General features: G+C 35.2%; 1 protein-coding gene across 2 annotated transcripts in view; it reads left to right on the forward strand.

Moving 5' to 3' along the window:
* The window catches only part of FTO (FTO alpha-ketoglutarate dependent dioxygenase), a 254,967-nt gene that overhangs the window by 58,146 nt on the left and 184,284 nt on the right, over positions 1-12,537 (forward strand). The window contains exons 4-5 of one of the 2 annotated variants that reach the window (XM_076349315.1): positions 2,520-2,663; positions 11,971-12,050. In XM_076349315.1, the coding sequence (XP_076205430.1) occupies positions 2,520-2,663; positions 11,971-12,050 (224 nt within the window). The remainder of the gene's footprint in view (positions 1-2,519; positions 2,664-11,970; positions 12,051-12,537) is intronic. The other variant, XM_076349316.1, reaches the window with a different exon arrangement.

The raw sequence follows: 12,537 nt of genomic DNA on the forward strand, positions 1-12,537 counted from the left end.
CTCTCTTTCATGGTTCTGCCATAATTACAGCTTTGATGAGGTATTGTTATGTTGCGGTAAGCTTGTTACCTGGTTGCACCATTTCATTTGGGATGCAAGCGTAAAGGTTTCTTGCAGGCCAAATTCTAGAAATCTTTAATGAACAGAATTCAAATTTGCAAATAGTTTTATTGTGTTTCAATTAAATACTGCTACATTTGACCATTTCTGTATGGTCTACTCCAAAATAAATACATGTTCTTAAGATGCTGTGTATGTGCAAGATCCACATGATTTACTCTCAAATACCTATGGTTTAGATGCATCCAAATGTTTTCACTTAAATGGGAACTGTAATTATATCAATGAATATACAGCATTCAGTCATGTTTGAGCTGTGACATACAGAATTTAATAACAACTTCTTTTTATGTAAAAGTTTGTCAATGCTACCTAGAAATATACCACAAATGTCAAGGTGTCTATTTTTTTTTTTCTTGCTCTCACTTTCAGAATAGGTTGCATTTAAAAGCTAGTAGCAGCTTGCTTCCATTTGTTACCAAAATAACATGGTAGGAGCAATCAGTTTCAATTGCTGCTGATAATTATAAGGTGCAATAATTGAGAATATAGAGAAAAGGAGACTGTGAGCTACATTTGAACTCTGTACTTAAGCAATAAAAAATTTATCAAACTGCAAAAAATAAGTCATTTTAACGAGCACATTCCAAAGGTGCTGGATTTATGAGGAGACCCCAGGAAACTTTGATTGAAATTGCTGTCTCTGATTGTAGTTCTATATTTTATTGGTGCCATATTGTGAACAGTGCTGCTGCCTAAGTGAATAGGAAAGCAGCATAACAGAGAGAGTTAACCCAGAAAGGTTACCTCTTTTTATAATATCCATGATGTATTGCATTAAAAATGCCTTGAAAGCCATCCTATTTGCAGTTTTCAGAAAACATTTTTCTTAAATTAAGTTACGATTTATCTGAACAGGGCAGAAAATATGAAAGCCCCTTGAAGACTTTAGTATTGATTTTTCTGAGTATTTGCTAGCTCTTGTTTTCTCATTTGTGTGCTCCTTGATAGAAAGGCCTAGAGCTGCTCCTGAGCCAAAGCTTCAGCTGGATGAGAACTGCAGCAGCGGTGGGAGGGAATACGGGGACTGAATTTGCAGTAGGAGTTTTAACTAAGAACCTCAGATTGGCTTTTTAAAAGGTCTTGGCTCTCTGCTTACTGAATTTAGGCAATATTTAATTGACCTAGAAAATTAAGACAATTTATTAATTACTAAAGGCTACTCCCAACTAAACAAACATTGCAGTAACCATGTGAGATGAATGACTTGAATATTTTGAAAGTGTGAGTTCAAGGTCACTTTTTATGTGTGCATATGATAATAAGAGTTATAAATCTTTATTTTAATATTTTTATTCTAGAATTAAATGAAGACAAAAGCTTTAAAAATTATTACATGAAAGCGCATTTGAAATGGACAGTGAAATGGACACACACAGTTACTAACTTATAAGCAATAATTAGGCATGCTACATAGCTGATGATTTCTAACTCTTCACTGCTGTTCTGTGCCAACTGCTTATTAAAACTTCATCCTCCCTCTGTCAAAATGTTCTGTTACTTTAGCCATAAAACTGTTATACCATAGCTCCCAAATACCTTGTTATAAATGCTGATTGTATCTTTCAATTTATACTGCAGTGAAGTAGGCTTATGAAAATAGTTCTGAGGGATTAAGTTCTAAATACTATTTCTATGCAGTGGATTATTTTTTCCCCAAGCTCAACACATTCATGTTGCTTAATGATAAGAAAAATGTTGTGACAAATGTATTGAAGCTTCATTGGCTCTTGCACATGTCATCTAGCATGTTTGACTAATAATTTTGAGAAAAGAATGACAGATATGATTCCAAGATTCGCTCAACTTCGTTGGTCTAGTTTGTGTTTTGTGCCCATTATTTCACCTTACTTTGCCTCAGTTTATGATTTGGTGAAATTGCAAGTACTTAAACAAATGAAATTGTTCATAAAATGCTTTGGCAGTTTATGAATTGAAATTCTTTCAGAAATTATCTATTTTTATATCAGTGTTGCTGCATTTTTTCTTTTTTGTTCTATGCTTTATAGTTTTAGTGATGTGTAAAAAAAAAAAAAAAAAAAAAAAAAATTGTGAAGATGAACTAAAGCTCCCATTACATGTACTTGAGAACTTCAGAAAAACTTGAGTCAGTTACAAACTTTGCCTTGTTTTGCCTTTACTTTGTAGTTAACATGAAGTTTCCATCTTAGTTGGTTGCAAAAAATTCTTGGTCTCATACGGCTTTTTTTACCTATTACATACTTTTGAATTTGGAGATGGTGATTATACCAAATGGAGATTATAGAAAGTTTAAGCCTGTTAAGATTGTACCAATGTGGGATATCATTAAGTCTGTACTGTTAGACCAGGTTTTGTATTTTATGGTTCTCACCTTGTCTGCCGTCTTTGTGGTGTTTTTCCCCTCCCTCTCTTTAAAGGTTCAGCCATGGAAGAAAGTAATGAACAAAAACTGAAGGGAAGAGACCCAGCTGTTTGGCACGTAGGCTTGAAAGTAGCATGGGACATAGAGACACCTGGATTAGCAGTACCACTTCACCAAGGAGACTTCTACTTGATGCTTGGTAATTTTCAAGGGCTAAGAAGGTGAACTTTCTGTTGAAAACAGAGAAAATGACACTTAATATAGAAGATCATACCTTCCTTTCAGTTAGGACTTTCCTTATTTAGAAAGACATGGGATCTGGCTAGAGTATATAATAAATTCCTCCTACCCTGCCTACTTCCAGTGTATTTCGGAGAACTTTTTTTTCCCTAATGTTTCTTTCACTTCACAGCTAAGAAAGGAAATATTCTTTTTGAGCCTTTCCTGTCTGTTGTGCAGTCAGAATTGCTAGTCCAAGTCAGGCTTCAGGCCATAAGCAGAATGTCCCCAGATCTTGTGAGAAGTTGAGCTGTATCTGTCCCACCCTTGTATTTGTAGATGCTGATTCCTTTTTCTCTTCTTAATGCAGTTTTACTGAGTAACTGTGAGCATCTGTGTCTGTTATGTTCAACAAAAAAAATTCCTGTTCTTGAGTTTGGCTTATAGAGTGGCTACGTATTATGTAAGCTGTGACTGTAGCAGTCTTAAAGTTTTCTGGTACTGTGGTTCTTGACATTTCAACCATTATGCCAGTCTGTGGATGTGTTTTTGGTCACCAGTTTTAGACATGACACTTCTCTTCTGCTACACTTTTCCATGTGTATATTCAGACATACTATTTTCTAGTAGTGGGATTATACTAAGATCATAATGAACAGAGCTGTCATACTCCAAGAGTGAGTCTCAATGTCTCAAGTGTAGAGGATTAAAAAAAGAAAATTAAATTGAGTTCATTTACATGAGCAGCTGAGCTCACACACTAAGGTTTTTCCATTGAAAGAAACAAGGCAAGAACTGGGGCTATGGTTTGTTGACACAAAATCTGTTGCTTTCTCTTTTGGCTTGCATTTCTCTTAGTTACCTTTTTTTTTTTTAAACAAATTTAGTTATAAATCCAACAACTCAAAACATGAACAACGCTTCTGACATCACCGTGTTTGCCTGTTTAGTGACTTGGCTTGACAGATATCATCGTCGAAGAGTGAGAGCACTTGCAGTGTTCCCTGTTTTTGTGTTTGTGACTTGGAAGGTAGACACCACGGAACGTCCCTAGAATGACCTGTCACACTGCCATCTTGTTGGGCTAAGCAGTCTTTTCACTTTTACCTTTCACTTTTTATCTTCCAACAAATACAAAAACAGTTTACTTACTACAAGCAATACATTTGTGGGCAGTCTTAAAAAACATATACCATTCCTTGTTCTTAGTTACCTCATCAAATCCTGTGTGCTGTCATCAATGAAGTATCTTGTGTGAAAGAACTGGACTGTCTGTGCTCTTAAGTATGTTTAGACATGAACAGATGGAGTGTTAAGATGTGAGATCCTTTGGCACAGTGGTGTGGATGTGCATCCCTTTTCTGTATTTGTAAGGATATAGAGTAGCAGCCTGGAGGGAAACTGAGACATTTCTTATATGGAAGTGAAGTTTAAGTGGCAGCTAAACATTCCTAGAAAGAAATTACTAATCCATTTTTGTGCAATAGCAGTTCAGGCATCAAGTAAACTTCTTATCTAATCCTTCCTGACTGGAAAGTTTGTGTATACACAGCTTTGCCAGGCAACAGATTGAGAAGACAAGTAATAAAAGAAGGGGTCTAACTTCAGTGTGTTTGTTGCAAAATACTGTAGCTTGTAGTTGACCAGATCATAAGGACATTTTTTATTCCCCGATGGAATTTATATACAGTAACTAAAGTATTATCAGGGATGCTATGGGTGGCTCAGAAAGTCAGTTTATTTAACACATAACATCATGATCGTGTTTAGATGGAAACAAAGGATGTATTAAACATTCTTTTGAAGATGATGTGTGAATCACATTCTTCTTAATACTTTGTGCAGAGCTACAGATTTGAGCTCTGTATGCCAGGTGTTTGATAATCTCTTCTGCATTTCTATAGCCTTTGTATTTTTTTTCTCAATTACTTTAAAAAATTATTATTTTATACAGTCTGAGAGAGTATTCTCAAACTGGCCCTTTTATTAGGTTTCTACATACAGTAGAACTACCTTTTATCATTTTCACTTAAAGTGAAAAACAATATAAGTTGACGTATACGGTTTTAGTGTATTTTTTCTGTTCAGATTTTTTTAAAATGACTTTTAAGAGGAGGCATCTTGATGCCATCTAAAAGGTAAAATATGAAAACTTTGTATACAAAGTAACTTGACAATAAAGAAGCCAATTTTAGATTCATTTATCTTGTGCCTTTATGCATCATACATTCTAGAAACTCATTTCAGTAAGCAGAGTCTTCTTGCTGGCATTATTTTAAAAGCAGTGACAGCAGTATACAAGGCTTCTAGAAAATATAACGTTAAGAGTACTGCAGCTAGTTGTAGCTGTTGATGTACAGGGACTGATTGATAGGGCTGTGTACTATTTCTGACTACCATTGACTCACCCAGTTCTAGCAAAAACTTAGCAACTCTGTAGGTCTGTTCTTCCAATTGTTGAAATGGTATGGTGCTTACTGCTTTATATGAATGTTGTAAAATACTGAAATGTCGAATTCAGTATGTTGCTTATAATTAAAAAAGTCAGGGCCTATCAATTCCTGTACCTATAATACCCCAACTATTTCCTGATATTGTACACACAAATCTTAGATAAGAAAATGTGGTAACTTTCTAACAGTAATGTGCAATTACAGTAACTTGTAAATCCTGATCAATGGGTATATCAAAATAACAAAAAGATTGGGGGTGTTTTTTAGCGTTTCTAGTAGACATTTAGTAATGTTTATGTTCTTCTCTTCATTGGCTCTATAAAATGTTTTTTGTTATTCTGGGTAGAATTTGAGTAAAATGCAGTCTTAAAATATAAATTTACACCTGCATTCTCAGCAGTCCTCTTCAGATGAAATCATAAGCCATAATTTAAATGGATGTTAGTACTAAACATTAGGTGATCAAATCCATCCTTCAAGTAAGCTATTACAATAATATGAATGTATTTTGTTTAAACAAAACCAAACAAAATTGAAAATTACTTTCAGTAAGACAATTTTTTTTTTTTTTTTTTTTTTAAGACTTATATTTCCTAATATGAAGAAAAAAGATCTGGTGAATGACTGCAAATCTGCTGCCTAAAAACTCAAATCTGAACTTTATATCACTCATGAAACGGAAACACTTTAGCTCAATTTAGAATAATATATTGGTCTGCAGAGGAAGTGCATACTGAACCCTGCTGTCTCAAGTACACAGTCAAGGAGTGTCTAATATGAAACGTGTTGGGTGCATGCAATAAATCCAAAACGCGTGGAGGTGAGCAAAGGGCCCCATCTGCTCTGTCCTAGAGCATGCTTAACTAGGGTTGTCATGGTCTTACTATTAAATTGGAATCTTTCCCCTAATCTTTGAGTTAGACACGACCAGATTTGCAAGCAGATTTACAATTTTCACTAATTTTCCTACCATGACTTCAAAACATACTTAACAAAAATACATTATGGACTTTTTCAAAGGGAGATTTACTTTTCTGCAGCTGTTTCCCATAGATCAAGCTCTTGCTTGAAGGTTAGGGTTTTAAAACAGCATGAAGATGAACTTGGAATCTTATACCCCTCCCCACCCCCAGCAAATTATAGTTCAAGAAGCATTAAAAAATTATTTTCATAACCAACCAGAAGTAGGGTGCACACATTGCAGAGGTTGGCTTGTGGTTCAAGATAAGTATTTAATGGAAACACTTCCACATGTATGTATGGCTCATTAAACTATTTCTAGATATTTAATCTGCTTCTATTTCCACAAACTAACTTGAACCCTCTTTGCTCTCTAGCATCTTGAATGTGTCGGAGTTTTTTAACCTTTTTTTTTTTTTTCCTTGAGTCCACATTTAATCCAAAAGCTATATTCCTTGATTATTAAGACTTCGAACCCCAGAAGCGTATTTGTCATTACCGAACTTTGATCATGAAGTTTGGCAAATCCCAGACTTTTTTTTTAGTTCAGCCTTTTAATTCATTCTGTGTTTTGCTTGGGCACGCTTTTCTTGTTTAAAAACTAAAAATATTTCTTAATTAGGGACAGATCATCCCTCTAACTTTCTGTTATGAAAGTAGTATTCCATTGACCCATAATTTCTTGGGGAAGGACACATACCTTCCTGCTGCTTTTTGTTGACATACCTAGAGTAAAATTAGTTTGGTTAGGTTTTTTCCTGTTGAAGCATTGTGTGCAGTTGGATACAAGTAGAATTGGAAATGGTGGAAAAGCATTTTAGTGCTTTTGAAAATTGCACTGTAATATGGTTAAAAAGAAAATTCTTTATTTGTTTATGGTAGTTAAGAAAACTAATAGCACAAGTCCATTTCACTTTTGTCTGTAGATATTTGTGATGTTTAGAATATCAAAGCTTTTGCCAGTGCTTTAAACCCCACTGTACCTTTTATCTGCTTCATGAAATAGATGACAAAAAGACAACTATCTAAAAAGTTCAGGGAGAACACTTGAAGGAAGATAGAAAAGACAATACAAACCCCTGTTGGTAATTCTGAGAGCATTTTCCATTGTGGTTTGTGTTTTCTTGGGAAGTACTTTACCTAGAAGTAATAAGTTCTGGGCCTTTAGTCCCTACTCCTTTCAGTAAGCAATGGTTAAGAATTCATTTCCTTTCTTTCTGCCTTGTGTTTGTTATGTCTTAATAGTCTGCAGTGACATGGGTCATTGTTTCTCTCCGAGTGCTTTGGTTCCTCACATCACTGGTGCTCTGATAATTAGTTAAGTAGTAGAATTAGTTAAGTATACATACGTTAGTTAAGTGTATATACATACACATATCTATTAGTCAGTTCTTTTGACAAAGGCTGTACAAGCACAGTTTCTGCTGTTGCTGCCCAGGTAATTCAGCTGTCTAGAAGAAAGCATACAGTGAGGGGTGGACAGAGCAGGGACAGGGACTGAGAAGAACAGGATCAGAGAGAAAAGAGAGGAACTGGCGGTAGTTTCAAGCAGTGGAGAGGACCATGCTGAGATTCTGTGCTGGGAGGGATGCATTTGAGAAAAGAACAGGATGGCAGAAGTCTGTACAGGGGAGGGACAGAAAGATCCTGTGTGATGAACGTGAACTTGCTCCCACAATTTAAAATAGAATATGCAGCATCCAAATTCCAAAATATATCTGCTGTCTGTAAATAGCAGGAAATCACTGAGAAGCTTGTCTGATAAGGGGTCCACATAGAGAATAATAGTCTACATCTGATAGTAGAATGGTGGTCAGGTGTTAAAACAATAGCATTAGTTTAAGGAGCTGTAAGCCTGCTTCTCTCGCAGAATTCCCATGCAAACTTTGGCAGGTCCCTTAACATCTCCTTACCCTTAGGTCTTTCTGTGTCAGTTACCAACTTTACAGAGGCCTTGCATGGATAAATGTATTAAAGCACCAGGTACCTTAGATGGTTTTGTGTTGTTTGGGTTTTTTGTGGTTTTTTTTTTTTTCTTCCTGCGGATGTGAGGGACAGGGTTCTGTATTAAATAAAAACTCCATTTTGTAACTATGGTTTACGCAAGGTGTGTTATCTGAAGTTTCTGTAGCTGGAGATTCTGTGTCAAATAATTGTATGCATTTGCAACTAATCAGATCATCTGCTAAACATTCTTATGACTTCTTAGTACTTCATCTGTAAAGTCAAAATCTGACCTCCAAATTATTTAAACAGACTTCAGGTTGATAACTTTGTTTTCCAACGTGGCTTTGGCCACCTGTACACAATCATACATGTGATTAATTTCTTTTAATAAATCTTGCCTCAGCTATAGTAGCCCTATAATGGGATCTGGCTATAAGGTGGCAGATGATTCATTGGGAAGTGGCAGGCAGAAAGTAGTAGAAATAAAAGAATAAAACAGTCCATTTAAAAGAAATACGGATTTTGCCATATACATGTATGCAGGAAATAGTCTCTTTCTTTTTTAGGTGTTCCACCTCAGAGAAAAATGAAGGCTTTTTTTCCAGCATTCAATCACCAAGTGTCTGTTACCAACCAAGTTGTCTTCCTTTGAATGCAAACAAGTCCTTTACAATATTGTCAGTAGTTTGGGGAAACTGATTTAGGCATTATGCTGCCTGAAGTGCAAGTAATCATCCACATTTGCACAGCGACTGGTGGCACAATGGTATCCTGTTAATACAGGTGAATATGAATAGCTTTAGTGTCTGTGAAAAGACTTTGAGAAAATTCTCTTTGGTCAGGATAGCACTGTAGCATGTACTGGACTTCATTAGTTTTTCTTGATTGTTTTCTAGAATTACTATTTTAAATTTGGATAACTTGTGGTGTTTTAAAATTTATAAACAAGCAAAATGCCTGATCAGACTTCAGAAAAATAGTCTGTGCAAGTGACAGCATTTTTCATAGACATGGGAAAGCTTTAGGAGAGGAACAGTCATGTAAGCAGAAAATTGCCATCCAATTCTCAAAACTTCTTTCTTACCTAGCAGTTAGTTAATTGGCATATGCATCTCGTAAGCATCCGTATGGAAGGCAAGACTGTTTTAAGAAGGAGAAGGGATTGTGTGACAGTTCTTGAAACTGTACTAAATATGTTGCTAAGTTGGCGTTAGTCGTGATTTAAAATAAAAATCACTTCTCATATGCGTTATACAGTTCACATAAGTTTTGTGAGGTTTTGTTTTTGTAATAGATACTGAAATGAGATGTCCTGAATTTGTGGCAAGATAAGGGCCCACTGTTTTGTGGCAGAAAAGATGCCATCTTGGCTCTTGCCTCACCACAAATTCAGGAGAACTGTGACAAATAACTTGCCTGCATGCAGTTTTCCAAAGCAGGACTGATACATATATTCCTATTTTTACATGCATGTATTTTATGTGATGCATAATACTGGAGAGGCTTTGTTTTGGTTTTCCAAACCTCGCCGATCAGTGTTTAGTCATGCAAAACTGATGTTAACTCTGTATGTATTCTACTTTACCTAAAACCACGAGACTATGGTAGTTTTGACATGGGTGTCCAAGGAAGGTAACAGCTTTGGTTTGGCTCTAAAACCAAAACAGTAATCCGAATGTAGTGTTCTGTATCTGAATAAAAGCTTTTGCTGCCAAATGGACAATTTAACAAAGAGTGCTTTTTCTTTTCAATTAATATATTTTTAGAAGAAAAAGAAAAGCAAATCTTTATTGTAATCTTTTAAGACCTAGAATGTATTTTTCAAATATCCTTTGAGACATGCAATCCATGAAGCTTCAACTATTTTTGTACAATTACAGTTTTAGATGAATTATAAACTCTTAAATTAAAATTACAGGCTTCTTTCTAAGAGTCATAAAGGATTAGAGACAGTTGGAAGCAATTTCAAGGGGGAGCTCTACAATGAAAGATTTGTGAAGGGTTTGAATAAAGGTGCAAATCAAAATGTAATACTTTTGATGTTGTGTTTGCTACATAAAACACACCACAATGAATGGGCACTGAATGGGGCAGTAGAAGTGATTAGGTTTGTTTTCTGTCGGAATTCTTCTTGAAAGTGATTGTGATATTTAAATATTGCAATGTCCAGAGATAATACTGTTCTGTGGCCCTTGCAAGACTTGGCTGTATGCAATTTAACCCTCATATGTTTATGTAGGAAATCGCTTTTTCCTATGTTCTTTTTGTTTGCTTTGGAGCGTTTTTTCAAGCTTTTCAATTTCACCTATCTGCAAACCTCATGCAAATAGAAAATAAGCTCCCATCTAAACTTTCTCAGTGCGAATTCCTGTTTCATAACACTTGTCTGCCTATTCCTTATATAAATTGTTTCTCTGATTTTTTATTTTTATTTTTTTCAAGTTTGTGATGCTATCTGCTGTCTTGGGTATGACTTGGGTATTTTATGCTTATAAAATTCATAAAGAGAAGATACTGTTCTTACAACTAGGATAAATTCAGTAATTTTTCTGAATTCGTATTCGTTAGACTTTTCTCAGTTTTAAAGTTTCAGACTTGTTGCAAGGTAAAGTAAAATTTTAAAGCATATTTTTTTTTCGGTAATAAAGAGAATACCGTTAAACCTCACACACTGTGTTCTTTTCAGTCTGATAGTCTGTCGTTATGGTCAGAAGTGTATTTTCAAAAATTAGTATTTGGAATTTGGGATATCAGATTTCATGTGTGCAAATATTGATCTCTTAAAGAGAAATTATATTTATGTGATGGAAGGATGAAGCTTGATAATTTCTCATCATGCTGTATTAAGATGACTGAAGCTAAATTTCCTGAAAGAATAGATATTGTTGAAAATACAGACTCTAAGTTAACTAGCATCTTACAGGTCTCTATTCCTGTTCTCTTCTAATTTTATCTATGCCTGACTGTTTTTTTGCCTGGTGACACTTCAGGTCACCTGGTTTTGTACGTTTTTTTTTAATCTCTTTCTACTAACTTACAAAACTATAACCCAGGAGTGATTTTTACAGAAATTTTTGATAGATTTTCCTGAATGTCTTGTTAAGGTTGAGAGGGCAGCGTAATTTTAACACTAAAGCTGTTTGAATTGAAAGCACTTCATGAATGGTTTTCAATGTAACAGTGGGTGTTGTGACTGGATTTAGTCTGAACTTTTCCAGAGGAATATATTTCCTCTAAAAAGTGCTAATTTGTCAGAATTTAAACGTTCTTCAGTTATGATAATTTTGACGAAATTCTGATAGCAACCAAGTAGATTCCATCTACAGAGGTTTGTGGGGTTTGTTTGCCAGTTTGTGAACTCAAGTCCACGATAGCCCTCTGGCAGTATACAAGAAAGTCACAAATGAAATTCTTTGGAGTCAGGTGTTTGAGCAGATTGTGCTTTCTGGGTTCCCAGTTTCTTGGCTCTGAGCTGAAGGGAGAGTTTTGGATAAAAAGATGAAATAATATCTTTGACTTTTTTCTTTCTCTTTCTTTGTTTCTTTTTTCAAGAAATGTCAGTATTGTTTAGTGATTTTTGAGGAAAGAGATTGTAATTTCTGAGTAGTCTGTTTATAGTGATCCTCAACTTCGAAAGAATTAGTTTGTTTAGTTGAACTTTTCCCATAAGGGGTGGGAAAATGCAACTTCTGAACTGTATAAACTGGGAGAAAACTAATATGAATAGAGGTCTTTGTGACACTAGGACAGTGAATAGTTATCATGCTCTGCTAAACAGTACAGCTCTATGAAGGTAGTACTATCTGAGTTCTCTATTTTTTTTCTTGAAATGTTTAATGTAGTGTCATTTAATTCATATTCAGCCAGAATAAGTTTTACTAAGTATAATTTTTTCCCTGTACTTAAGGTTTTCTAATCTGTCCCTAGATGATCTCAATATGACACATCAGCACTGTGTTCTGGCTGGTTTTTCACCTCGATTCAGCTCAACTCACAGAGTGGCAGATGTAAGCATCAAAAACGGTTTGCTGTTTGGTCATTCGTAAAACTACTATTCTATAACCGTATATGAAGCATCATGTTGTCTTATCCAGAACTGTAGTTCACAGTTATGCTTATGACTCAGACTGTTTTTATTGAACAACTGCTATTTGTTTATTTTTGGATTGAGGTACGATTGTTTCTGTATTGGTAGTTTGCCTAAACTCACAGTTAGGCATATAAGATATGAATTAAGAATGTGCTACACCACACCTTGTGGATTACTGATGAAATGTCGAAACAACTATATTTTTACCTGAAATGTTTTAAAACTTTTTTGCTGTGTTCATATCCCAGTCCTAGTTGAAAGGCAATATTCATGATGAGCTAGAAATACTCAAAACATGTCAGCAGTGTCCACTGGCAAAAATGGCCTTTAGGAGGTCAGAACAACTCGGAGCAGTCATGAGTATGCTTTAAATTGGATCCTTCTCTGCATCTGAGGATTGAAGA

The sequence above is a fragment of the Aptenodytes patagonicus genome, chromosome 11, assembly GCF_965638725.1.
Source record: "Aptenodytes patagonicus chromosome 11, bAptPat1.pri.cur, whole genome shotgun sequence".
In the NCBI taxonomy this organism is placed as follows: domain Eukaryota; kingdom Metazoa; phylum Chordata; class Aves; order Sphenisciformes; family Spheniscidae; genus Aptenodytes; species Aptenodytes patagonicus.